A 26667-nucleotide genomic window follows, 5' to 3' on the forward strand; every position below is an offset into this window, starting at 1 on the left:
ATGTAATTATGAATTATTATGATCTTAAATAAGTTTTTGTGCTCTAAGGTAAGAGTTTGCAAACGTGTCTGTTAGTGACAGATGACAAACAATTACAGGTTCAAAAGGGCTTTAAACTGGTTTCATATCCAGTGTCGCCATGCACCTTTAGGAAGAGGACAGAAGAGTGAACAAGTTGCTGTCATATTCTCATTGGGGGCTGTGCCCCCCTAAAGGTTTGATCCTAGAATCGCCTGTGATTGCATGTTCTCCCCGTGCTCACATGGGGTTCCACGGCTAATGACTCCAATAAAAAAGCTGTTCGCACAGCTTTGTGATAGGCTATCACAAACACACCCACGCGCTCTCTCCCCGAGAACCTGCCCCTTTTAAGGGGTTTGTCCTTAATTGGCGTTGATTGCCTATGATAAGCAGCTAGAGGCACGGCCGCGAATGTCTCGAAAGCTGGCCGCCTACTGGCGAAGCTGGAGGCATCATCCTGGTGGCATGTATGGACCAGTCAGAAATAATTCACCTTAGATAGGACAGGTCATTGTCCTGGTGGGTGCTGTGATCGTTGGGAGGTAGATGTGGGATCGGCAGCCTTCCGCTGCATGTAGGTGTGGTGACGGCAGCCTCCCGCTCTCTCTACATGTTCAAACTAAAGCTGCAACAAATCATAGTTGACTTCTTTACCTGCTGACCAGCCCTGGCTTTTCTCTCTCGCGCGCTCTCTTGCTCTTTCTCATTTTTATAAAGAAAATCCAGTAATCTGCTACTTTCTTTTTAATTATTTATTTTATTGTTGATTTTGGTATAGTTTGTATTTATTTACCCATGTGTCTTTAGCATTACATTTATGCAGATTTAGTAGACGCTTTTATCCAAAGCGACTTCCAAAAGAGAGCTTTACAAAAGTGCATAGGTCACTCTGATCATAACAACGAAATATCCCCAAACATTGCCGGTAGCCAAAACATTAGGAGGTCAAAGGGAGATAGACGCAGATTGCGAGAATTATCGGAGAGGTTCGAGCTGTGCTGCGGATTTTCTGCATTCTACCTGTTCTTCGAGATAATCGTGGGAAACTCGCTGCCCTAAAAATCCCATTCTAAAGAATAGACAGACATACAGATTCCTGGAATTATCAGATTTCATTGGAATCTTCTCCCTCCCTCCGATGATGATTTTATGACACTTTGTGGGTATTTTATGAATTACAAGGATGGGGGCTTGTTACTCTGGAGGGCTAGAGAACTTCCTAACAGTCATAGTTGTACTGTATCCAGCAAGGTACAGGTTGAACTTTACTGTATCTTCCTGAACCTTCCTAATCTTGGTTCAGTGAATATAGATTTAATCAGCTTTTAATTACAATTTGCTTGTTTTACAAGTCATGTAAGTCTTGTTATTGTTTTCACTTGCTCTGGAGCAATATACTGTATTTATAACTAGAACAGAACGGTTGCCAAATGACAGAGACCACTTAAGAAACAAAAACACGTTCTCAAAAGAATACTTTTATTAAGTAAAATATTTATCCTTAAATCAAAAATTGGTAGATGGAGATAAGACTTCACACTGCACCATCTGATATGAAATATCAGAGTTTTCTTTGTCTGGTGCCCCCCCCCCCCCCCCTTACATCCAAAAGATAGCACAACACAATTGGTCAAAACTAAAAAACACACACACACACACACACTTGACCTTGAAGCCTTTCAGATACCTAAAACCAATGACATAAAAGTACTTGTGACAAACACAAATAAAATACCTGTGTAAAGAGGACAGACAACAAGAACCGAAACCACCGTATCTGGCACCCACAAATCTTGTAGGGAGTCAAGTTTGCAGTTAAATTCTTCTTGGTTGGTGGATAATAAGTCACCTTATGCAACCACTCTTACAGGCCATTGGGAAAAACACATTGATTTAAGAAAATGTATGTAGAGGGTTGTAGAATAGCCCTACTCTCAGAGTAGGGCCACCAGACAATTCTGAAATGGCAAACTTGATCAGCTAGACTCAAGGCTTATCTTTTCATCCTATCTGCTAAAGCACTTGTGCACTCTCTCATAAAGAGGCAAAGAGTGGAATTAGCATTGAGCTCTGACACCAATGCCTTACTTACTTTTTAAACCATATAGGTAGGGGGAGGGTATTACAAATCATGTCAAGTGTGCAGGGGATGGGATGGGGATGCAGGGCCTGTCTGTGCCCAGGGAAGTCAACTGTCCTGCTGCATGGCAGTTTAATGTGCGTGAGGAATGATGGTCCACCTTATTGTGGATGAGGGATGATAGTCCACTTTATTGTGGATGAGGGATGATAGTCCAGCTTGAGAAGAACATGTCCCAGTTCTAGTCAATGTGGCCGTCTGGGCAAGGGAAGGTTAGTACAGGGCCTCAGAGTTGCAGCTTCGCGGCTTCTTGATTTTCTCGATGTTCTTCAGGATCATGTCGTGTAAAGTCACCTGCGAGCATAAAGTATGTGAGTCTGCAGGGAGGAACGGGCAGCGAGATAGATTGATGGTGTGAGGTCCTAAAAATACACTAAAATGTCTGGTACTGTCTAAGTAATTTACGTAGAGAACACTCACATATTGGTTCCTCAGCTCTGACACAATAATCTTCAGGCTGATGTACTCCTTCTCATCAATCTCTGAAACTGTGCGTCTATAGTCCTCCTGTGGTGGGGGGTGGTCAATGATTAAAAGAGCAACTAAGCTCTGGGACAACAACAAAAACTAAAAGTGCTTTTTACACCTTTGCACCCCCAGACTGATCAGGAATGTTGAGCAGGTCAAATAGGCCATTACCACCATGGCCTTGGTGACTAAACAAGTGCTCAAGGTCATTTCCATACCGTTTAGTGTGAATGAGTCTGACATTGGTTGAACCCACTTCAAATACTGCAGGTAAAACCTGGGTTCTCAGTGTGAAAAGGATATTAATAAAATAAACTCTTACCACATGAGGATACTTCGCAATTTTGGAGACAAGCTTTGCTCTGGTGATGTAATATCTGTGGAAAAAAATTTAAATGTGGAAATCACATTTTCTGGAAAGGACTGACAACTTTTTGGAATAAAAAATTTATAAAAAAAGACAAACCAATGCATGAAGAACTGCATGCGTCTTAAAAAGATTCAACACACTTATCCAATCACTCTTTAGGTACCTGGATATTTGGTCCAGGTAAGAGGCAGCCTCCCCTTCAACAGTTCTGAGCTCTGCAACAGTCTCTTCCTATAGAGACACAGTACACAAGGACCCATTATTACAGGCACTATCCTAACGAGTAATAACGGGCGTCAGAACAGTTCTGCCCTCTAGTGTGGGAAATACAAAGCATGTCATCTGCAGCATTAGAATCACTAGTGCACGGTGTCCATGATGCAGTCTATGATTAAGATGTCGGTGAGACATATCATGATGCAGCTGGTGATTATAATGTCAGATAGTTGATTTGGTGTTGGTTTAACTGGAGTTTGTGCACATTTGCAATGTGCAGGCAGAGTCTTTGCATCAGTAAACACATGAATTCATCGAACAAAACGTAATTAAGTATCCATTTTAAATATTGTCTATCCATAATTTGATCCATAAAAAAAAGATTCCTTATAGTATAGATGTTCCGTTTAAAGTTGATATATGTAACCAGGAGTCTGTATTAAAGACAACAAAAACATTGAGACACTAAACAGACATCTATCCAACAGAACCACAGCTGGAAAGGTGATTACCTGGATAGAGACACCAAAGTTGTTCCCATCTTCTATTCTGGGAATCAACAGCTGGACCCACATTTTGACCTAAGTGACATCGGAGGAATCAGAGGAAAATAAATGGACAGGAAATAACATGTCATCTCTCATTTCGTGTGTGTGTGTGTGTGCATGTTGGACTTACTGTGTTGCATTTTTCAATAAGCGTTCTGATCTCTGGTTTGACTCGTTCTATCAGGTCTACCAGCTGACCGTTGCTTTTCATCATTCCCTCAGGCATGACAAAGACCTTGGTACCCCCTAACCACCACACAGAACCAGACAAAGGACAAAAGTGATCAGTTTAACATCCACCACTAGCCACTGCTGCCAAGTCAACATTTTCAGACAGGCTCCACAGGAGTTCACCTTGGCAGTTCTCGTCGGCTGCTCCATCTTCTAGTTTCCTTTTCTTGGCATGTTGCTGTGGAGATAGAATTGAAAGTTAATTTGTTGTTTTGAAAACGTGGTATCCAATGATCAGATTCAGACAGATCAAATCTAAATGACACCCACCAGATCCAGGCCATCATGACTGTTGGTGATGACCACTGGGTCTGGCACTTTGAAGTTGATCTCTGAATGGATGTCTCTCAGGTCTGCTACATTAAATACGGGCTCCTTGAAACCAAGAGCTAGGTTTGTAAATATAAGGAATCTTCAGCCTATCAAAGATCATGTGCATGACATTCAACAAATGTAATGGTAGCAGATTGTGTGTTGTGTTTGCTCACTGTGATAGCAACAAATCCATTATATTACCTTCAAAAAACCATCTAGTTCCAACAACTTCTTCGGGAAGAAGTTGGCAACCAAGTCTTCAGCCTGAGTTACAAAATAAAACGGATAGCATTGGCACACACGTTAGTATGCAGTAGCCGCCGGGTCAGGTGATTTTGCGAGACTTCCACGTGTTGAATAGCTGCACGATGCTTGACGAGTCCATAATTTTACTCACCTCACCCGTGATCCGTTCTCTGAAAGTATCGACCTGTGAGATGGAGGTAATTTGAGTTAAGATATGACCAGCAAGTTTGTTTGAAGCCAATGACTCTCACTTCCATTGCCACACTGGCTAGCTAATGGCATAGCTACAAAACATTGGCGCACTTGCAGATAATTGTGTTATGTATGGGTGTTTTAAGAAACAAATCGGCAAGATAACTTTTATTTCGTATTCACTACCAGATATTGCGCAACCCTCTGTCAAGCCAGACCACGGGTTAACATTACCGGCTAGAACTGTTAGCTAATTAGCTAGCTAGCTAGCTCACTGACCATGCATTCAGGCCTTGCAAGCATCATCATTTCTCAACTCTGGCGTACAAGAAAGTTATTACAAGATAGCGAGCTAGTAATGTAAACAGCCTTACCTTTTTCTTGATTTCATTGTCTACTCTTAAAGACATGATTTACAATGTGTCCGATTAACTCATACACAAAGGTATATGTTGGCAATGTGGTTCTGTATGCACTCAGAAGACACGCACACCACTTGGGAAGACGATTTGTGACGTAATCAGAAGGCGACAGTACATGTGAATTGAGCGGACTGACGCTGTGAGGGAGTTGCTAGCTAGTAAATCAATAGTTGTTGCAAGCAGAGCGCCATACCCGAGCAACTATGTCAACTCCAATCATATTACTTGACTATTTGGGAAATCTAAAGTAGTAAGTATTGTTGACGTTGGACCGTCTACTATTCTTTGAGAATGCATGCTTGGTGTAATCTGCAGTGCGCTACCATCCATGGACCTAAAGCCTTTAGTAAAGGCTACAGTTTACAGTGTAGCTAGGAGCACCAGAACCATTTCATTAGCCTACTTTTTCCCCCCACAATAACAACAAAAATGAACATATGAAGGGACTTTTGCTTCGTAACTATAACTGCTATAGATGGCTGGCACAATGGTAGCTATATACTCAAAGGAAGAGCAAACAAAACCATAGCTATTAGCTAGCTATAACCATCTAATTCATTTCAAGCAGGAACTTGGCTGTTCTCATGCATCATCAGCTGTCAGCACCCCGGACCACGTCATCATTCTTAGATGTATTGATTGAAAGTCAAAATACAACTTGCAACAATTTTTTTAAAAAATGTTCAGATTTCATTTAAGTAAATCAGTCAATTGAAATTGAGGTATTCGTCCCTACTCTTTGGATTCACCTAAAAGGGATATGCGTTTTTGTGTGTGAGGCATTTTTTATTTCAGCTCAGGCAACGAAGGACCATCATGCGTTGCATATTGCATTTACATTTTCATTCGGTGTATTACATTGTGGTGTCACCTGCCTGCTTTCTGCTTAAATGGCACTTCCAAAGGCTTTGAAGCTCACCTTTTTGTGGAATTTTCCCCAGAAGATCAAAATGTCAGCAATTTGGCCTCAGGAAGCCTTTTGTAGTTGGTGTCTACTACATCTTCACCTTTTATAATATTGTGCAACTGTACTTCTCTTCTGAACAGTCCCTGGCATTCTCCTTGCATCACAGACACACCCCCAGAAAGCTGTCCATGCCTGGGTTTGGACTGGTCATAGCGTGAACACATATTGCTGTACTGTGTGATAAGGTTTGTTAACTGATACTTGTTGATTTTAGACCGTTTACTTTTGTGCATGCCACAAAAAATAGACAATGGTGTCACTGATTGTTCCAACCCCACACAACAGTAACTAAACTAGTCTATTAAGGTCTTGTGAAAAAGCCTGCAATGCTGACTAAATTGAAAGGTTTGCCCTTTCGGACTTGTGGTTAATCAATTATAATCCTCCAAGTCTACATAAAGTTCACCGTTGTTGTTAGGGTATTGCCCTGAGTCATGATTACACTTAGAAAAGCCACAGTCAAGTCACACTTTCAACTGAACAGTTCCCAGCTCAGTGCTTTAAAGAACAGGGGCTGTATAGGAAGTGTGTCTGAACTGTTTCTGTCCGTGATTGATTGAAAGATGACAGTCGCCCAGCGTTCTGGCAGGAGGAGACGGAAGGGTAGGCCAAAATAAGAAACAGAACTTTGTTTTCAGTCACAACTAATCTGAGAACATGCATGGAGATTATATGATTTTTTTAGTGGAACAAAATATCTTATATTGGTGGACTGGAACTTGTCTGAGGAAAAGCTTAATCCTTAGATGCTGCATGTGCTTAGATGCTTGGACCATAGGCTGCTAAACTAGTAGGCTAAACTGTCAGTGAAAGTCTATTTGGAACCAGCCGCTGTGTCTTCTAGAGTAGCCCTAATGGTGACACTATGGAGTTGTGTTTGGATAGGGGCCCTTCTATGAAAGAGCCTTTCAGTGGGCGGAGTGCTGCTCAGAAAAAAAATCAGGTTGGAGAATGTGACATTTCTGGAATTAAACTACATGGAGAGCTCATGGAAGTTTAGTTGAGAGCCTTGATAACTGTTCAATCAATTCCCCGAGTACCCTAGTATTTGTATGTTTAGACGGTATTAAACTAAAAACACCAAATTGTAAGTTACTGTACTGTACCAAAATAAGGAAGTGAAACTCCAGAGAGTGGATTGAACGTAGGTTATGTGATCAATCACCTTTCTTGTTTTACATGGCTGTTACTCTGGGGGCCAACTGGGCCACTCCCATACTCCACGTAGACACGGCACTCCCTTGAACACCTGTTGGTTCACCTACCTAGCTTGACACGCGACTATTTAATCTCTAACTTGAGCCGGAACTGCTAAAGCAAACCAGTCTTCTCCAAGAGATAGTTAACAATCTGATCCACTGCTCTGTCCAGAGGAGATTCTAAAGAACAGACGTCGTTAGGATGAACATGTAAGGTGATCTCATTTTAAGTTCTTACAGGTTCCATTTTAAATATCAGAAAACTACATTTTTGACTTAACAGCTAAGTTCTTGTGCACTAATTTGACGTTTGGCTTCCCTAAAGGCCTGTCAATTGCTTTTAAACGTGGCCTAAAAACCCACCCTTTTAACAGAGCCTTTGGCTGATTCTTAACCTCTTTTATTTGTCCTATTATTTATTTATTTGTTCTACATGTTTTATTTGTGCCCTTTCTTGTTTTTAACCTGTAGGTCTTTGAGATTCAGCTAAATATAAAGTGCATTACAAATACTGTTATTATTATTAAAGAAAGGATTGTCTAGTAGTTAGACTATTGTCTGTCTTGATTTCAAGCCATTTCCAAGAAGAGCGTTTTTTGCTGCATCTAGTATTACACTAACAATCTGTAATCATAGTCATAACAATAAGCTCACAGTATGTGGCTTTCCTGGTCAAACTATTTTTTTGAATCGTTGCATACACTTTGAATCTGGAATGATTGCATACCTTAAGATGTGGACTGAAATTTGAGACAAAAAGTGCAGTGTATAGTGCATCATGGAACAGGAGTTCTTCAAACCAAGTCTGCCAATGCAGACAGACACCGGCACGCCCAACTCTCACTGACTTTCTATTTTCTTCCTCTAACTTCTCAGGTCCTTCACCCTCTCTCATGCCTGTGCCTCCAGGCTACTCCCATGCGGATCAGAATGATCTTCTAACCCCTCTGCGTATATCCGTGGGAGGACTCCCCATGTTGGCCTCCATGACGAGTAGCACAGACCCTCGCTTCCGCCTCAAGTGGAGGTCCATTGTCATGGTGGGAGCAGCCCTGGCTCTGGCCCTCCTCCTCTACATGCAGCTGGTCTCCCCCCAGCACAGCAGCCCTCGGGGCTGGAGGAGCAGCCGCACCGCCGTCGACGCCGACGGCTACAACGCCACCTATCCGCTCAGCGCCCCCGAGCGCACGGCGCGGGGCACGCGCTACCGCATCGCCGTCATCGCCGACCTGGACACGGACTCTCGCAGCGACAAGAAGCTGACGTGGTTCAGCTACATGCGGAGGGGCCACCTGCTGGTGTCCCCGAGCGGGGACCGGGTGTCGGTGGAGTGGGACCAGGACAGGGTGGTGCTGGAGAGCCACCTGGCGGAGAAGGGCAGGGCGATGGAGCTGTCGGAGCTGGTGGTGTTCAACGGGAAGCTGTACACCGTGGACGACCGTACGGGAGTGGTGTACCACATCGACGGGGACAACGCCGTGCCCTGGGTCATCCTGCCCGACGGCGATGGCTCTGTCGCCAAAGGTCAGTGAAGCTCTAGAAGTATGGAAACGAACGAATCACGAGACAATCTCTTTTTCCCTCGGACGATCGGCCAACATTTACATGACACTTATTCATTCAGCAGATGCTTTTCTTTTATCCAAAGCGACTTCCCAAGAGAGAGCTTTACAAAAGTGCATAGGTCAATGATCATACACAACGAGATAGCCCCAAAACATTGTGGGCAGCCAAAACATGAAGCATACATTGTGGAAAGTAAATAAGTGCCAATGGGAAGAAACATAAGAGCATGTAGTCCCAGTGTACGTGTAGGAAATCAGGCAACAATAATACAATTCACAGCGCGTACAAGAAGTAAAATCAGTTACAACTAACCAACAAGACCAACAAGTCCCTCAATAAGAATCAATGTGTTCCTGGAGGAAACTATCAGGTCCAGCATGTCATTCCTAAGTACATTAACCTGATCTGCCTATTGACACTTAACTCCACTGTCTTGTCACTGTCAGGGTTCAAGGCAGAGTGGCTAGCCGTGAAGGACGAGCATCTGTACGTGGGAGGTCTGGGGAAAGAGTGGACGACCACGTCAGGGGAGTTTGTCAACAACAACCCAGAGTGGGTGAAGGTGGTGGGGCCTCATGGGGACATTCAGCACCAGAACTGGGTGCCCATGTACAACCTGCTGAAGGCTGCAGTGGGGATCAAACCCCCAGGTAAGAGCTGAGGCCAGGGCTGGGTAGTAGCTGGCCACATCATGCCAAGATACATAGTATGGTCTGCATATTGGAATGATTCATCAGATTGTCTTTAGAATAACTGTGTTGCGAATCCCACCTGTTGGTTTTCCCCCTGCCTCCTTCCCGCCACTCTAATCGTTACCCTCCTTTTCAAAACCTTTTTTTCCCCCCCTCTGTCTTTCTCTCTCTCTCCTCCTCGACCCCTCCTCCCTAGGCTACCTGATCCACGAGTCCGCTGCGTGGAGTGACAGCCTGCAGCGCTGGTTTTTCCTCCCCCGCCGTGCCAGCGAGCAGCGCTACGACGAGACGGAGGACGAGCGGCGCGGCACCAATCTGGTGCTCAGCTGCTCGCCCGACTTCGAGGACGTCACGGTGAGCCGCGTGGGCCCGCTGAACCCCACCCACGGCTTCTCCTCCTTCAAGTTTGTCCCAGACATGGACGACCAGATCGTCCTGGCCCTCAAGTCGGAGGAGGACGCCGGCAAGATCGCCACCTACATCATGGCCTTCACACTGGACGGCCGCCTCCTCATGCCTGAGACAAAGATAGGGGATGTGAAGTACGAGGGGGTGGAGTTCATATAGGTTCAACGCTGAATGCTTTCCTGGCCATGCTGTTGTGAGCTGGTGACGTTTTTCGATCCAGTCACTCAATGTTAAGGTGACTGGATCGCTGCTGGCATGTTAGAGTGACATCAACCCAGCGCACCACAGGCTGATTCGGACTGTCCCACGCCACATGTCGCCAGGAGTGTTATTGAATTTAACATGGTTGTTATTCTGAAGACAGGGGGTTCACACTGCCTTGACGGCCTGCGGGAAAAAGAGGTGTTCACACCAAACACGCATCTTTCCCAGTCCTATCCTTCAGACCCCTGGATGCCATCAAGTTGGTCTGTTTTGGGTGTGAAGTCTGGTGACTGTTGATCAGTGAATGGGAGCATGGACGAGGCCACCTCGGGAAGAGATGTCTTGTTCCATCCTTCCCCCTGGCCATCTGTCCATCTCCCTCAATAGTACTGCAGACTCTAATGAATGTACAAAAGACTGTGGATTAATCTAAGATTGTGATTGAAGAAAACTACAAATTACAACATGAATATACTGTGTGTTTACATGAAGTTGGGATGGGTTTGTCTTGGTACATTGGCACTGTTTGCTCTCCTTTTTATTGCATCAAATCATATACTCCCGCAGGGTCTGTACGTTCTGTGAAATAGTGAAGGCAAAACTCAAATGAAAAGAACCATGTTTGAAAGAGTTCTCATAGAGAGAAAGAGAGAGATCTCATAGATACACAATAACTCTTCCCTCTCAATAACAAAATATTTCTGGTTGTTTTTTTTAAGTAAAAGTCTTTACCTGTCTTCTGTGAGTCTTTCATTTGTTGGGACTGGATCCAAGTTAATGCATCATAAACATTGCCCTCCCACCTCAAACAAGTTGTAGCTTGATCAACTGGCCTTCATTGTGCAATTTTGTAAGAAACGAAACTGAATCTAAACTGAACTGCCGTCTCAACCATTGCGCATGTAAGCTCTCTGTGAATTTGCCTCCGTTTCTGAAGAGAGACGACTGCTACTGTACGGCTATCAAGAAGTAAGGTATTTTAACAATATCTCAATGTAATGATCTTCTATTAAGTGGGGGTGTTTTAGAAGGTCCTACAAGTAGAAAGTATTTTATACTACTGTACACATCAGTTTGCATTTTGCACATCATTTAGCCAACTATTGGCTTATTGCATGTATGCATTTTTGCAAAAATGAATGCATTGTGTGACTCTTCAATCTATCTCTGATGGGTCGTGTGTATGTATCATTATTTTCTAGTGTTAAAAAGAAGTTAAACATACTTGTTTAAACATTTTTTTATTTTTTATGATTAAGAATTAAAAATCTAACACTCAACTAAATGTCCTTCACAGTTGAAGGGCAGTGAAAAGAATAACTTTCAATTCCCTTTTCCTCGATTGCCTGTGTCAGCGGCCCACATACAGTGACAGACATGCAGACTTGTGCAATCATTTCCCCTTGGTGCTTTTTGCTGTTGCTGCTTCATGTCTCTGGACTAGACTCTGTCCCTCAAAAAGGAAGCCTATTCAGTAAGTCAGCCCATGGCACACATCATTATTATATGAATGTCACTGTATAAATGTATCATGGCTATTTTCTAATGGAATGCAAACAGATAGAATTGAATCGTTTGTTCGAAAGAGTATGGCATGACAGGTTCTACCGGTTCGCCCTGGGCAAAGCCAAATCACACACTCATAACGTCACCTGCGGTGTCCCTCAGGGCTCTGTGCTGGGCCCCACCCTCTTTAATGCAATACAAATAAAATGTATTATTATTCTCCCTGTGTGTGTTCAGCGAGAGGCTCGGGCTGGACTCCCCTGGAGGGCGACGTGAGGCTGGTGGGGGGGCGAGTGCTCTCGGAGGGCCGAGTGGAGATTTACCACAACGGCAAATGGGGAACGGTGTGTGACGATGGCTGGGACCTGGCAGAGGCCCAGGTGGTGTGTCGGCAGCTGCAGTTCCCTGCTGCTGAAGCCGCAGTCTCTGGAGGAACCTACGGAGAGGGTTAGTCATCCGCAAGCATCTCCCCTACGTTACCTACACCGTTCGGCCACCATGGGGCAGTAGGGAGACGTTTTGGCTTGTATGGCATATAGGTAGGGAGGTATTTATTCATCCCTAAGCAGAAATTGCAGTGTTACAGCAGGTGAGTTAAGAAAGTACTATTACATGTAACAGTAACAGGGTAACAGTAACAGGGAATGCAGAAAAATAATGTATACAGGTGACACAATACATTAACTGATGCAGTACCGGATACAATTTATTTTATGTGAAAGTCGTTTATTGTCTTTCCTTACTTTATTGTCTTATTTTATGTGAAAGGTTCTGGATCCATCTGGCTGGATGATATGGACTGCAAAGGAACAGAAAAATCCTTATCCAGTTGTACCTTCAAAGATTGGGCGTTAACAGACTGCTCCCACAAGGAAGATGCTGGGGTCGTTTGTGAGACAGGTACACTTCACCATGCATCTGAAACATCACGTTTCTGTGAGAAAGCTTATCAAAATCCTAACTCAACCAAGTCCTGTAAAGTTATGAAAACAACCAACACAGCAAACCAGTGTTTAACATCTTTAGTAAGCTCATGGAACTTCAGCTGTACACAATCCTTTTTTGATTTATTGGCTTTAATAGTCAGTTGATTGTGAACCAAAAGCACCACATACAAAAAAAAAAAGAACCAAGACCGCCCCCTTGTGGAAAGAAACAAACACCATAAAATTACAACATGAGAAAACATCACATGCATAATGAGCCAGAAACATTTTGACACAAGTCCTGGATTATGATACTTAATATCTCTGTCTTCTCCTGTGCCTACTTCAACTCCTGTTCTCCACCTGGTGTACCAGGCAGCAATATGAGCAGCACAGTCCATCTGCTGGACCACCGCCGTGGCCTGTCTGAGGAGCTGGGCCAGCTGTTTGATTCTGGGGAGGGGTGTGACGTGGACATCCTGGTCCAGAGTCCTACTGGGAACAGACTGGATAATGGCTCCTTAGAGATGGAGGAGAGGCACATCTGCATGCACAGGCTGGTCCTCTTCCTCTTCCCACAGTTCAATGTTTCCCTTCGAGCCCGAAAATTCACCATTGAAGTGAGCCAGCCCTGTCAGACATATGTCACTAGCTTCATCAGGTACAGTAGAGTCCCCACCAAACATTTCTCTTCCTACGACGGATTTCCATCCTATATTGCTGATGAGACGTGTACGTTGATATTGGGCTTTGGATCTCGTTTGTAGTTGTCGGTCTTCATCTCTCCGTCTCTTCAGGTACCTTTACACTCGCCAGACCGAGGTGACTGTCTCCTCGGCCCACTGCCTCCATCAGCTGGCCTCCGAGTTTGGGGTGACCCAACTGATGGAGGATACCGGCAGGCTCTTCACTGTGCTGCTCCCTGAGGACAGAACCTTCCACACCCAGGTGGCCCTCTACCAGTACTCCGTGGAGACTGGGGATCTCGTGCTCCAGGAGAACTGTCTTCAGTACCTGTCCTGGAACTTTGAGGATCTGACCAGCTCCCCTGCTTGGATGGATCTTTCCATAAACGCGCTGAAGGCCCTTCTGTCTCGCTCGGACCTGGTGGTGCCAGATGAGGCTTTCCTCCTGCAGGCCCTGGAGAGCTGGATCTCAGGAAGGGAAAACTCAGTCGACCTGGATGACCAGAATGCCCTGCTGGGGCAAATCCGCTTTCCTATGATCCCTGCTGAGAAGCTCTACGACTTGCAGTTCACCTCTCAGCTGTACAAGAGCCACGAGAAGCTGTACAGCAACGGCGTGCTGAAGGGGTTCGAGCTTAACGTCTTGCTCTTTGGCAAGCTGAAGAAGCATGCAGACTTCAAGGGGGAGGAGTTTGACTACCAACCCAGGATCTACACAGCTGAACCATGGAGCCTCAACATCAACAATACCAAAAATGACTCGCCATACAGGAGACAGTTGTATAATCAACGAAGAGGTTATTACCAGTATGAAGAATACTATCCGAACACAGCTAAATCATTCAGCACTCCTGTCCACAGTAGCCTTGTCTTTCAGGACAACAAGATCAGCTGGACCGCAGATGTTTATCTGAATCGTCAACAATGTCCAAGTTGTGAGTCCCTTCCCGCAGCGAAACTGTCCACCCGAAATACCATAGACCAAAGCACCATTCGCTACAGTAACAGGCTGCTGATACTGTGTAAGGAAAAGTATGTGTCTCATGTCCAAGACTTCAAGGACAACCTGGCTTTGGTGCCCAATAATAGCAGCAGCCAGTCATTGGCCTACCCCTGCCCTGATGACCAGTATGCCTACCGCTTTGTAGTGAGACCTGAGTACTTCTAATCAGAAAGCACTCAGACCTCTGGGTTCTCAGTTTGCCACCAATCAAACGACTGACATATGTCACCAATCAATCACCCATTTATCGATTATATTGGGACAGTGATCCTTTTAGCAGTAGAACATAGGTATTTTAGCATATAGTATGTGATGTTTATATACCTATTACACTGATTTGTTGCAGGAAAAAAATCGAAATGTTTATTTTCTCTAATCAGCATTTATATGAAATTAATCTGAATAAAGGCATTTGGAATAGACTGAAATGTGGATCGTATTTTTGCTACAAAGTTTATTTTCCCTCATCATGTGACCTTTTCTTCCACACTCACAGAAGCCACTAGAGGGAGTCACTAAAGAACCTGAAACACCACACACAAATAAAATATACAACAATGTAGTAACTAAGTAGGTCATTTGTGAACAAACGACTCGGCCATGCTCTCTCCAACCTGAATTATCTGACACCCTCTGATACAAATAAATGGTTGGTTTATTGGAGTGGAATCTCGGCAGGGAACTGATATCCTCTGTCAGTAGCTGGTCATTCTCTACTGTGACAAAACATCTGTCACATGTCCTTTCTGCTACCAGAAAACACTGTACGTGTACAAATACAGTATATAATACCACAGATTCATTCAGTACAGATCTTACAATTCACACAACATTTCAATTGAAGACCATTCTCTCAGACCATGTCACTATCACTTTTGCCTGTCTACAGAGATGGAACTCATTAAAAAGACTACTGTCCTCTTATCGCTGAATGATATCATCTTCCAGTCAAGATGAGTTTGGAACACGTAAGCATGCATACTAGGGCAGGCTGCTCATCACCAAGTGCAAAAAGGAAAGTGAATCAGAGGTGGGTCGTGTCTGGGGATGAAGTGTGAAGTGTTTACACTAGAACATGATACACACTGTAGCTATGGCAACAGAATATATGATAGTGGATTGAGCAAATAAACTGATAAGAGAACATCTCTTCCACTTACATCTTAAGAGATGGCAGTTTGCATGCTAGAAAGAAAGGGATTGTGTGATATTTCACAACGTTCATAAGCTCCACATCAGATAAGATCCTGTTTTGCTATGAAAATGATCTTGCAAAATACTGTAATTGTCCCTGGGTTATGGGGTGTTTCAGGAGGTCAGATGTACACAAATCTTTTGAAATTTCAGGATGTGTGTTCCAGTAATGACAAACTGTGTTCCTCATGTAAAGCATGTCCACTTACGCAATATCATACTCTTGATGTTCATGGTAAAGGTCAAGTAGTAGCCCTGTCCGGAAAAATATATTACTGCATTTCCCTGTCATTGTGTCATTTCCTGGTTGAACTAAATGCACGTGGGTGTTGTAATAGCATGCCACAATGAGGCATTTTGTAAAAGGAAACGTTTCCGTTTGGTGAATAATCATTGTGAAATGGAGGCTGCGTATTGTTACAATCCAGCCGTGTCTGTTTTCTTGGATTAAGGATGCACTGGAGACAATCATCAGGCTGATGGTGACTCATGCTGTTGTAGCCCAGCCACACCTTGGGCAGTGGACCACTTGACCAAGGCCTCTGACGGTATTGCACCACCACAAATGTTCCTGATCTCCTCATCACACTCAAGCTGGAAACTCAGCCCTAGTGTGTAGCAACAGAAGACAGAGGGTGAGAGGGTAGGAGGTCAACCCCCCCCTCCTCCCCCACAACCACACAAGCTTAGCTGGTCATTGAAAGATCATGGGAATTGTCCAGTGGGATATGGCTCAAATGGAAAGAATGCGTTGGAGGAGGAAGGTAGGGTGAGGCTCGTAGGAGACCCGCGATGAAGGGCAGGGTGGTGGTCACTTCGGGTCGCCATGGCAATCCCCTCTTATGTATAAAAGATGGTTGGAGCGAGAGGATGTGGGTCACTGCCACCACACCCACCAGTACCCACAATGAGACCCTCTTTTTCCGTCTTACCGGACGTATTCTATTCAGAGAGTATTCTTGTCCTGGCCAGTTTATAATTTGGGTCTGTGGAGGTCTGACCATTCCCAAGCCCCTCTGGGTGTTTACCATGTGTCTTATTTGATCAATCCAGTCTACCCTCATTGTTCAAATGAAAACCTGAAGACAAACAATTACATAGATCAATAAAGAGGCTGGTTGCATCTCATGCCGTCTGTTTTTGGTTTGTTCGTTTGTTGTGTATTCCTTAACCTAACAGGCCTCTGTAGGAATCCCAAATGATTGCCCGTCATTGATTTTTTATTTTATCAATTGTGAACATGTCCATTCCTCTGCTGTATGAAAGTGCTGGAATCCCAGAGGGAGAGAGGTAGAGATGGAGCCCACTAGACCAGTCAGCATCACAACCGAGAGGAAGTCGGCTGTTTCGACTGCCAAGACATAGAGGAGTGTGCTGTTTCCTGTTGGCTTTGGGCACACAGTAGAACAGAGACAAGGCACTTTTGGACTCATTTGATCTTTGACGCCACTTCCTTTCATGTTGTCTTCATTTACTCCTTACGGATACACTGCTCATATTAGACGTACGCTATCCTCTGAGAGTAACTTCGGGGATATTGTACGCCCATGGTCTCAGAGGAAGTTCCTGGGAAGCCAACCAAAACAACAAAACACTTAATGACACTTAAAGTTAATCACTGCAAAGGCATTTAACCAGAGGTGGAATGAATAATGCTGGTTGAGGAAAGGCCGTTTTCCCTTTCAGACAATACCATTACTAAAGAGAGTGGGTTAGATGTTTAGATATGAAGCATGACCCCGCTTCAGACCTAGCTTGGATGAGCTGTCTCCCCTCTACCCTCCTCCTGCTCCTGGGTATAGATGTATGTAAAAACTGACCTGTGGAAAAGAAACCCAGCAAAATGCTAAACTGTGGAAAAGAGAGAAAATATTTACTGGAGAACCCAGTGGACCTACAGACTGTGGCCAAAGATGATGTCAGAGATGTGAAGCAAGGCGACCACAGCAGATACAATTCACTCTGCTTTGTCCCCTCACTATGTCAGCCTTCACTATGCACTCTCAGGGATCTCATCCTCTTGGCCAGAAATAACACTGGAGGCCACAAACCCTAACTCTCAGCTTACTGAATAGATGTTGCTGTGGTGAAGTTTCCAACAAAAGAACTATCCACTGCATTAGTAGCAGATGATAAATGTCCAAAAGAAGTTGACTATAGCATAATGTTTCTTTCAGTATGGCGGTCTAACTCAAGGGAGGAGAGCTTGGACAACTTACACTACAAGAATTGCTAACAGATTGAATCTATTAACTTAATGGGATGATGTCACCCCTTTTCCCTTAGTCCCCCTCACTTTCCCTCATTCTCTCTCTCCCTCTGTCTCTCTCTTTTTCCATGTGTTGCGGTGTCTTCGCTTTCTTATTAGCTACTGTGTGTTTTTGCTTGCCCATGCTACACTAGGAAAGGACTGCAAAGGTATTTTACAGAGATATGGGTTTCCCTGGCATGTCAGTCCACTGGTAGAACATTAATTACAAATATTAAGTATGTATAAAATCAGACTTAATATAAAGTCAGACACCAAGGTATCTGTTTGTCAGGTATAGTAGCCTTATGATTTTTATTAAAAACACTGCTGTTGGCAAATAAAAATGCCACTGTAATTAGATCAAGTCAGTCAAAACAGTGTGTGAAGAAATGGATATACTGTAGCCTACATGTGATGTCCATTTAGGCCATAAGGGTTGATGCGACGTATTGATGCGTCAATGCGTCTTATTCATGAAATGTGAATGTTATTGCGTGGGCTAGTTAAACATTTTAGTTCTGAGAGCTCACCGAGTCTTCTCTGGGGGAGGAGCTCAGACAGGCAGTAATAAAAAGAGACTGCTCTCGACGATAGAGGAAACAGATTTCCAGGAGGCAGGCAAACTGAGTAGGCGCAGTCTTGAGTGGAAATTGACACGTACTGATGTATAACGTCTATTCTATTTTAACAAGTGGACCTTTTTTGTTGTTTACACGCAAGGTAGACTTCTCGATTCTTTGAAAACCCCGAAGAGATCGTGATTCAAATTTTCTTTAGCTAGCTGTAGTGTGTTGAATATTCTTCAGTTATACAACTGCATTCATTTTGTATACAGCCTACTGAATAATAACACTTTAAGAATGACCTGGACAGTTAGCAGTTGCTACATTACTCTAGCCCTCCTATTCCTTTGGCGGGTCGAAGAAATAGCAGAGGCTTGCAGTTGCTCCCCTGCTCATCCTCAACAGGCTTTTTGCAATGCAGACGTCGGTAAGTCAACGTAATTTTTTTTGTTTTATTTATTGTTCGACTCGTTTAATTCCACACATCAGTCTCAGTCACTTGTGAAAACATTGCACAAACTATCTCGCTGAAGTCGTAACTGTATTGACTAGCGTTAAATGTATTGGAGATAGTTAATCTAAAAAGTGACACCAGGTGACTCCGTTTTGACGTGCAGGTAAGAAGGCCTACTCAAATGCAACTTCACCACCTGTAGAGAGGCCCACAGAGTATACCCTGCTTCTTCAGTGTGTGAAAATAAATACATTTTGTATTCCCATTAGTCAATCAAACTAAATGCCCTTGTGGCAAACGCAAGTAATAAACGACCGACGCACTTTATACATACGTAATATGGTGGATTAACAGAACGCTGTACAGTATATAGTGGGCTTGCCATAATGTAAAATAGTGTATACTGTTCAAAATATAAGCAATTGTCCTTACCACCTTCCCTAAAAATGTAATTCCTCATACTGATATAATATTTTAAATGACTGTGTGGATATTTTACCGCAATTTGACCAGCTACAGAACACTGCTTGTTGCTTGGCTTCTCATATAATGCCAACAAGAATCTTAACAGGGACTGGCTTGTTCAAATAGGATTTTGCTGACTGTCTTTTTTTCCCCTTGTGAGTAGACTGTGGTATGTATACAGCAGTTTACTTATTCTGAAGTTTTGGTCTGCCATATGTTTCCATGGCACTGGAGATGAAAACAAAATATTGTCTTGTTTCTAAGATTAAAGCAAAAGAATTAGACATTTTAAAATGTTCTTCTAAATTCTGCAATGTATTGAACTAAATTCCATTCACAGAGTTTAGTATGTATTTCATAACCATACAAGTCTCACAGATCCGATCTCTGAATTGAGTAAACCTTAGATTTTAGACATGTCTGTTAAGTGTAGAGGAAATTGAGAGCATGACCTACCATTTTGACTTAAGAGTTTCTGCAAGTTCCAAATGAGAGTTCCTGGCACAAAGTGCAGCTTTTAAAAACCCATCTTGGTAATATGATAGCCATTAGAAAGATTTAAAATCACTGTTGGAACCTGAGGGCCTAACTGTTTTCTTCACAAGTTATGTTCCATGATCAGGTTAACCCATAATGATTTTTTATATTGGACAAATGTAATTATTGTAAATCCAGAGATCTCATTTGATGAGGTGCCATTTCCTCTTGTCTGCCAACCCAAACAAATAGAAATGATGCCAGGTGACTAAGATGACCCACTTTGAACCTGTTTCCTAATATCTCTGTTTGGGAAGTGTGGAAATATTGGGGCAAAGTATAACAGAGTCATGAAATGTCCAACAGTAATAAGATGGAGCATTCAAATAATTGTTCAATCATTAGACTATATCCTCATGATTTCAAATGATTCCCAATGGCTTTTGCCTGAAGCTCCGGAATGTCAGATGTTATGCTCATCATGCTGTTTGCATCATCGTGCTGAGTTGGATGGGTGTGTACTAAAGGGTTTTGGAAAAGGAACGCTAGCCATTTGAAATTTGGAAAGGCTGACAAGTCCAGCCCTTTCAAGCTGTGTAAATAGATGAAACATTCAAACCAGATCATCCTTCTTTGACCCAGATTAACTCTGTGCCAGATTTGACATTGGTTCCCCTGATCTGTCACTTGGTTGTTGTTTATCTATTGCAGAGATAAATTGTCTGGAAGACATTACATTTCTAGTCTTTCATTTCTGTCCTTGTCTAGCCTGTAGACTCATGCCTAACATTGAGTTCAGAAATGCCTTCATAAAACTAGTCCTCCGACAGTTCTAACACTTCCAACAGTCTTCAAATCATCTCCTTAAAACATGTTTTCTGGAAAGTTTGTATTTCTGCCACTGAATGTGGGGTCCAGTACCACAGGTTCAACTGGTATTTGGAGGTTAACATAGGGGTCACATGTACACGCGTACTAGTCAGCTTACCCTCTTCACAGTTGAGCTGCCTTGTGAATGCCTCAATGACATCCTAGCCTGGGAGAGTTATAGGAAGAGTCCTTTACTGGTCCCCAAAGGTTTAACATGAAAACTGGAAAAAATGTTGCAAGGATTTTTACTGTAAATGCATGCTGCTTTTCAGGGACCACAAAATGGAAAGATGTACAAGTCACGACTTTCATAAGCAATTAGAATGTATCCTTGATTATTTTTCCTTGATAGATTTTCAGATTGACTTTACCGTGTCATTATTACAGTACATTAGCTATTATAATTTGATTGTAAACATATAATGCCAGCTGGTGTTGTTCCTCACCTTCTGTTATGGCCCAAGACCAGTGTTGTGATGAAGAGCGAGTGTCTAACACACTTCTCATCAGAGATCCAATTATACTGATGAACTGTCAACCCCACACTGCCTCAACAGGCCCCCTGGGGCCTATCAGAGCCATCCTGGCTGTGAGGCTTACAATAGCAGCTCTAATGTTCCACTGGCTTCACCCTGAGTAATGTGATTAATGGCTACTGGAGTTCAGTCACACAGGGAGCTGAAGCTCATTTAAAATATTATGGCTTTATTATGTTGGTATGAGTATGTAAGACTAGGAGAATCCTGTCCTTCTTTGAAGGAATTGCAAGAAGATTGTCAAGATTGTCAAGATCATCTTACTGTAAATCTTAATGTGGTTGGTCCCTAATTTGTTAGTGCAGAGCATGATGACTGTACCAAGGTTGCAGTTACTATCGTACACCCCTCATTTTCATTGCATTTTCATGTCTGTCTCCTGCAGCACGCAAAGCAGCAAGAGAGGAACCAATCCATCTCTCTGGCTCTGCATGTGGATAGTTTCACCTGACCTACTTACAATAGCAGGGTAGAGATCTGGGCTTTCCTCTTACTGAAGGTTATACTGCGCAGTCAAGGAAGAGATTCCCACCATTGCCACTGCAACTGAAGGACTTTTTTATTTATTTATCTTTTCTTTGAAACTTGTGCCACCCATAGCAGTAACTCGAGCACTTTGTGGTGGCAGAAAGGAGAGAAAGGTGTGTGTTTGTTCTTGAGTGTGTGTGTGTGTTGCTTGATTATTGTAGGGGATTACTGAGTGCACTTTGGTATTGCCAGGGCACCTTTGGCGTCCGGTGTGTGTGGCCCAGAGAAAAGGAGCTCTGTCCTCCTGTCTGGGAGTATGTGAGGAGTCTCTATAGGTCTGTATGGCTGCCCTCTAAGAGCAACTCTGATGCACACGGAAAAGCATGCAAGTCTGGATGGAGCAGAGTTTAGTGCTTTTTCCTGGCTATGAACTGAATCCTGCTTGTAACTCTCATTCTCCCTTCAGTCTCTCTCTCTCTCTCTCTCTCTCTCTGTCTCTGTCACTCTGTCTCTCTCTCTCTCTCCCTATCCCCCTCCATTTCTTCCTCTCTTTTGTTTACTCTGTATCTCTCCCTCCCTTTTTTACCCTGTCTCTCCACCTTTCTTGCTACCGTGCTGGTTTATGATATTGCTATGCAGGCTCATCCTCCCCATCTCTCCATTTGAAATGGTGATGATCATTCTACCACTGCATTGTGATTATTATGCATGTCACTACCTATGTTTGCTTCCTTGCATGCTGATATCTCAAATAAATCCATCACTCTCACTAATCCCAACTCTTGGTACAATCTTTTTTGCCCTTTTTTGTCCTTCCCTTTCTTTTGCTACTTGTAATGGTTGACTCTTTAAACCCTTAAAAGGAGATGTTCTCTAAGCCTGTATTGCAATGGATTCAGGGAACATATGGCTCCCAGCTTCATACCTTGGTCAAAATATAAAAAAATGCCTCCAAAGCAGGATCTTATTTGGTAAGGTAGCAGCTCCCAGGCTGGCCACAGCTGCCACCATGAGACCCAACTGAAACTAGACATCTGTTTGACATTATCCCTGTCCCTTGTATCACTTCACAGCTAAATTCAACCCTTCGAAAACATAAGGATGAACTTCTTCAAACTTTGTAGTGTGTCACTTCCTTTTTTGTTACCGCCCTTTCCTGTGCTGCCAGTAAACACCGTGGTACTACTGTGGCAGACTACATCACTGACGTTTGAACACTAACAGACTAACTTCGGTTGAGTATTCAGTATGGCACTACAGAGCAGAGCGCATCTGGTTTGCACTAACTATTTTTCCACCGTTTCATCCACATCAACCAAAGCTTGCCATTTCATGATCTTGACTGAATCACAAATTGATGGGGGAAGGAGTGTGTGTTTGGGGTTGGGGGTGTTGTTCTGCATGTCAGCACCTTCACCTAGACAGACAGCCAGGCAGACAGACAGGCAGGCGGAGGGGCCTGGGGGCTAGGGGTTAGGGCTAGTTCAGGTTTTTAAAGTGCTGACTGGCTTCCTCCCGTGTCTGCCCAGGAGCCTGGGACCAGGCAGGCTGCATTCCTCTCTTTGATTGCAGCTGATGAAACACTCATGTGCCTGGGTCTTCTTGGCACCTGTGAATTTTGCAAACCAAGGACACCATAGCAAAACCAGGCATGCAAAAACACAACACAGTCAAGATTAAATGAAGTTAAAGCTATGCTTACACCAAGTAAGAACATATGCTAAATCACTTAGTCATCTGTTTAGAACAGTAGCGCAAATATTACTGTACAGTGTGCTGAGTCTGGTCATTACTGTGGTCTGTCTGGTAAGACCTGGAAGGTTGCAGATTGACTGGGATCCCATAATTCAGTGTATAGGCTTGGATAAACTCTGCCCCCACCTCTTTATGCTGAAGACTTGAGTTTCTGGAGTCGGTTTTGCTTCACACTTCATTGTGACCTCTTGTGTTGGTAGCAATGTGTGCTGATTAGGATCAATATGTGGTCAATTTGTTTCTCACAGTTGATGGTTGGGTATAAAAGGGACTGTGGACCATTGTTTTATCTTTTTCTTTGCTCTTTTTCTGGCCTTTTACCCTCTTTTTCTGATTTCCAATAATAATGGTAGACCAGAGATGATTTAACCATTCATTCATCCCGATTTAAATTTTCTTTGTGCTTCATTTGTAAATGAATGTTCTGAAATGTCCACTACTAGATAATATACCATGCCAGCGTAATGCACCGTATACTGTACTGAAATTTCATGTCTTTTGCCAATTTCTTTTAGTGATCAGGGCAAAAGTGATTGCTGGCAATGAGGTTGACTCTGGCAACGATATCTACGGCAACCCCATCAAACGGATCAAGTATGACATCAAACAGATCAAGGTATTTTAATCCTATTTCCTCAAACAACGTCTCAGTGGATCATTCAATATGGCGTATTCATGTTTGAAATGACCCCATCTTTCTCTCCTTTGTATGATTGGGTAGATGTTCAAAGGACCTAACCGGGACATTGACGCAATCTTCACAGCCCCCTCCTCAGCCATGTGTGGGGTGACTCTGGAGACCAATGGAAAAAAGGAGTACCTTTTCACAGGTGTGACACAATCTAACACCTATATGCACTTGACTGTACCCCTCCCACAGAAGTTATTGTGCTATTATTTTAAAGAATTTCAATGGTCCTGCACTCATACTTGCTAGAAATGGCAAATTATCTTGAAACTGAACAGTGCGCCTATTGTTTGTATGTTTTATGTCATATTCTGGACTATTCTATACCTGCAGGCAAGCTTGAGACTGATGGGACAATGCATGTGACTCTGTGTGACTTCATCGAATCTTGGGAGGCCTTAAGTGCCACACAGAAGAAGAGCTTGACTCAGCGCTATGAGATGGGCTGTGACTGCAAGGTACAGTACGGGGTAGAACGGTTATTATTTCATGGCTTCATGTCCCGGAATACTCTTACCACAAATGAATAGCACAACATAAGTGTATTTGCAAATATTGGCTAATTTACTTGGGAACATTTAAAACATAACATATAGATCATAAATGGGACTAACGTACTACAATCTGGTCTGATTACTGACTGTGAATGCTTGATTCCACAGATCACACGGTGCACCTCCATCCCCTGTATGATCAGCGCCCCGGAGGAGTGTCTGTGGACAGACTGGGTGATTGAGAAGAGCATCAGCGGACCACAGGCCAAACACTTTTCCTGCATCAAGAGGAGTGATGGTTCCTGTGCCTGGTACAGAGGATCTGCACCCCCCAAGAAGGAGTTCATGGACATCGAGGAACCCTAGTTCCACAATCGCACCCTCACTCACAATGTGACTGGATAGGCCTGTCTTTTAACCCCCCCCCCAAAAAAAAAAAAAATGTTTGATGAAACCATAACATTGCGGTTCATAACAAGGTCGTTCAATTTGTATAGATTGGCCCAGTTGGGATGTCACAGGGTGAATTTACTAGTTAAACCAGGAGATAAAAAAAATATATGTATTAAGGCGACAATTACAATGAACATAGCACTTTCTGACCACAACAACCCCAACATATCTTAAATACTTACTGTACAAGTCAAATACAATTTAAATACACATCTCATTTACTTTTCCAGGTCTCATGTGCCATTTATTCATTGCTAGCTACCTGATCCAAAGTGTTAAATAGTGGTGTTGTTCCATGTTGTTGTGCTCAGATATGAATTTATATTAAAAAATATATACTTCTATCTTGAAGTTTAGTTTATTTGTTTTTCACTAGTGGTACAGATTTGTTTTAATGCCAACAGAAACACACAAACAGATTAAAACTTTTGCTTAAGGACTTATAACATTGTTATTGCTTCAGTGGGATGAAAATGTATTAAAGCAGTGTGGTATCACAAAGAAGGCCACACTGATGACTCCGTTGTAGTCACTATATCGGCTTAATCTCTTCATTTATTATATTTACTGGTCTATCTACTTATAATAATAATGAACAAAACCCTTACATGGTCTGTTAACTGACATGGCAAACCTGATTGTCTAGGTCAACTCAGTGCTATGTTTTTGTCATAGGCATTTTAGTGTTTCATTATATTAAGGGGATTGAATCCTCCAGTTTTATTTTATACTTTTTTTTATATTACTTCATCTGTGATGCTAGTCATTTGTGTTAGTTGTTTATTGCTGTCTCTTTACAATTGTTGAAAGAATGTTTTATTTAAGGAAGGTGGAAGTTTCATTTGACCATTTTACAAATTGCATTGTTTTAATTATGAAGAAAGTCATTGTTAGTGCGTTATCAAATAAAGGATTACGGGATGTTCCATTTTTCACTCCCTTGACCTTTACATATATTATATGTAATGTATGTATAACCACCTTCCAAAATTGTACTTGACAGACTACAGTTGGCCAGCACATTATCAGGTGTATTCCTTTACTGTTTAACAGATATTCTAATTATTCCAAAATATAAAAAAGAAGCCAAAATACATTTTACCCAAGTAGCATCTGGGGACACTGTTAAGCATCAACAGAATTATATTTTAATGGCATTGATTCTGTATTCTTGTGTCTGTAATCTATCTTGAATTTGTGAGGTACATGAGAATGGGAGATGTCCCGTGCAGGATTCATATGGGACTTGTGTAAAGATAAGACATATTTTTTGCATGAATACGTTTTTTTTTTCTTGAATCAATTAAAATGGTATGTTATTTTAAGAGAATTGCAAAAAAAAAATACAGTAAATAAAAGTGTTGGAAGAAATTTCTGCCTGTGTTTATGTTTGCATGTACACCATGATAGCTTCCACATTCCTTTACTTCTTCATTCCTACATTTTTGTGGTAACAGTGGTCTTATAAAGCCAGCCACCAACGGTATCAGAAATACAGTATTATTCACTGCCTAAAACGTGCATTTCACACCGAAAGACATAAAGCAAGCGCGCCATCCTTCGGAGTACATGGGCGATTGCACCAACACTGTAGGGCCGTCCTGCATTATGGTCAGTCCATGAGGACAGTGCACAGACACAGATTTATGTTTTTCTAAGAAATGTGTGCAATG

The 26667-nt window shown here is 42.8% G+C and overlaps 4 protein-coding genes across 10 annotated transcripts; 3 read left to right on the top strand and 1 right to left on the bottom strand.

Moving 5' to 3' along the window:
• Positions 1 to 1677: 1677 nt before the first annotated feature.
• LOC146253237 (proteasome activator complex subunit 3-like) lies at positions 1678 to 5269 on the bottom strand. Its single transcript, XM_084677730.1, has 11 exons — positions 5122 to 5269; positions 4707 to 4739; positions 4511 to 4573; positions 4265 to 4369; positions 4118 to 4172; positions 3894 to 4009; positions 3728 to 3796; positions 3163 to 3230; positions 2952 to 3006; positions 2582 to 2668; positions 1678 to 2455 (listed from the first exon to the last, which is right to left on the bottom strand). The coding sequence occupies exons 1-11, from the start codon at positions 5155 to 5157 to the stop codon at positions 2375 to 2377; spliced, it is 768 nt and encodes a 255-aa protein (XP_084533856.1). The 5' UTR covers positions 5158 to 5269; the 3' UTR covers positions 1678 to 2374.
• On the top strand, positions 4622 to 10942 carry cant1a (calcium activated nucleotidase 1a). Of its 6 annotated transcripts, none has more exons than XM_084677726.1 (5): positions 4644 to 4752; positions 6217 to 6321; positions 8212 to 8859; positions 9348 to 9551; positions 9790 to 10942. In XM_084677726.1, exons 3-5 carry the CDS (start codon positions 8229 to 8231, stop codon positions 10158 to 10160), a joined length of 1206 nt encoding a protein of 401 aa, XP_084533852.1. In that variant the 5' UTR covers positions 4644 to 4752; positions 6217 to 6321; positions 8212 to 8228; the 3' UTR covers positions 10161 to 10942. The 6 variants fall into 6 exon arrangements, with proteins under 6 accessions (XP_084533855.1, XP_084533852.1, XP_084533851.1 ...); XM_084677725.1 differs by lacking the exon at positions 4644 to 4752 and adding an exon at positions 5157 to 5419; XM_084677729.1 differs by lacking the exon at positions 6217 to 6321 and having other exon boundaries at positions 4622 to 4752.
• A 44-nt stretch (positions 10943 to 10986) lies between these two features.
• On the top strand, positions 10987 to 14748 carry LOC146253239 (galectin-3-binding protein A-like). Of its 2 annotated transcripts, none has more exons than XM_084677722.1 (6): positions 10987 to 11179; positions 11561 to 11679; positions 11949 to 12158; positions 12480 to 12611; positions 13013 to 13298; positions 13435 to 14748. In XM_084677722.1, the coding sequence occupies exons 2-6, from the start codon at positions 11583 to 11585 to the stop codon at positions 14489 to 14491; spliced, it is 1782 nt and encodes a 593-aa protein (XP_084533848.1). In that variant the 5' UTR covers positions 10987 to 11179; positions 11561 to 11582; the 3' UTR covers positions 14492 to 14748. The 2 variants fall into 2 exon arrangements, with proteins under 2 accessions (XP_084533848.1, XP_084533847.1); XM_084677721.1 differs by having other exon boundaries at positions 10997 to 11174.
• Positions 14749 to 18355: 3607 nt separating this feature from the next.
• On the top strand, positions 18356 to 26365 carry LOC146253240 (metalloproteinase inhibitor 2-like). The gene is made up of 5 exons (XM_084678495.1): positions 18356 to 18761; positions 23875 to 23975; positions 24081 to 24189; positions 24381 to 24505; positions 24710 to 26365. The coding sequence occupies exons 1-5, from the start codon at positions 18632 to 18634 to the stop codon at positions 24905 to 24907; spliced, it is 663 nt and encodes a 220-aa protein (XP_084534621.1). The 5' UTR covers positions 18356 to 18631; the 3' UTR covers positions 24908 to 26365.
• The last annotated feature ends 302 nt before the right edge of the window (positions 26366 to 26667 follow it).

Source organism: Hypomesus nipponensis, chromosome 17, assembly GCF_054491055.1.
Source record: "Hypomesus nipponensis isolate SF chromosome 17, ASM5449105v1, whole genome shotgun sequence".
In the NCBI taxonomy this organism is placed as follows: domain Eukaryota; kingdom Metazoa; phylum Chordata; class Actinopteri; order Osmeriformes; family Osmeridae; genus Hypomesus; species Hypomesus nipponensis.

Excerpts from the sequence above, each read along its gene's own strand:
- LOC146253239 (XM_084677722.1), top strand. The coding sequence starts at position 11,583 with ATGCAGACTTGTGCAATCATTTCCCCTTGGTGCTTTTTGCTGTTGCTG. Across the intron at positions 11,680-11,948 it reads TCAAAAAGGAAGCCTATTCA|CGAGAGGCTCGGGCTGGACT; the intron begins GTAAGTCAGCCC and ends GTGTGTGTTCAG. Across the intron at positions 12,612-13,012 it reads TGGGGTCGTTTGTGAGACAG|GCAGCAATATGAGCAGCACA; the intron begins GTACACTTCACC and ends CTGGTGTACCAG.
- LOC146253237 (XM_084677730.1), bottom strand. The coding sequence starts at position 5,157 with ATGTCTTTAAGAGTAGACAATGAAATCAAGAAAAAG. Across the intron at positions 3,797-3,893 it reads TTATTGAAAAATGCAACACA|GTCAAAATGTGGGTCCAGCT; the intron begins GTAAGTCCAACA and ends GATGTCACTTAG. Across the intron at positions 3,007-3,162 it reads TACCTGGACCAAATATCCAG|ATATTACATCACCAGAGCAA; the intron begins GTACCTAAAGAG and ends TTTTTTCCACAG.
- cant1a (XM_084677723.1), top strand. The coding sequence starts at position 6,700 with ATGACAGTCGCCCAGCGTTCTGGCAGGAGGAGACGGAAGG. Across the intron at positions 6,740-8,211 it reads TGGCAGGAGGAGACGGAAGG|GTCCTTCACCCTCTCTCATG; the intron begins GTAGGCCAAAAT and ends CTAACTTCTCAG. Across the intron at positions 9,552-9,789 it reads AGTGGGGATCAAACCCCCAG|GCTACCTGATCCACGAGTCC; the intron begins GTAAGAGCTGAG and ends CCTCCTCCCTAG.
- LOC146253240 (XM_084678495.1), top strand. The coding sequence starts at position 18,632 with ATGACCTGGACAGTTAGCAGTTGCTACATTACTCTAGCCCTCCTATTC. Across the intron at positions 23,976-24,080 it reads ATGACATCAAACAGATCAAG|ATGTTCAAAGGACCTAACCG; the intron begins GTATTTTAATCC and ends ATGATTGGGTAG. Across the intron at positions 24,506-24,709 it reads AGATGGGCTGTGACTGCAAG|ATCACACGGTGCACCTCCAT; the intron begins GTACAGTACGGG and ends TTGATTCCACAG.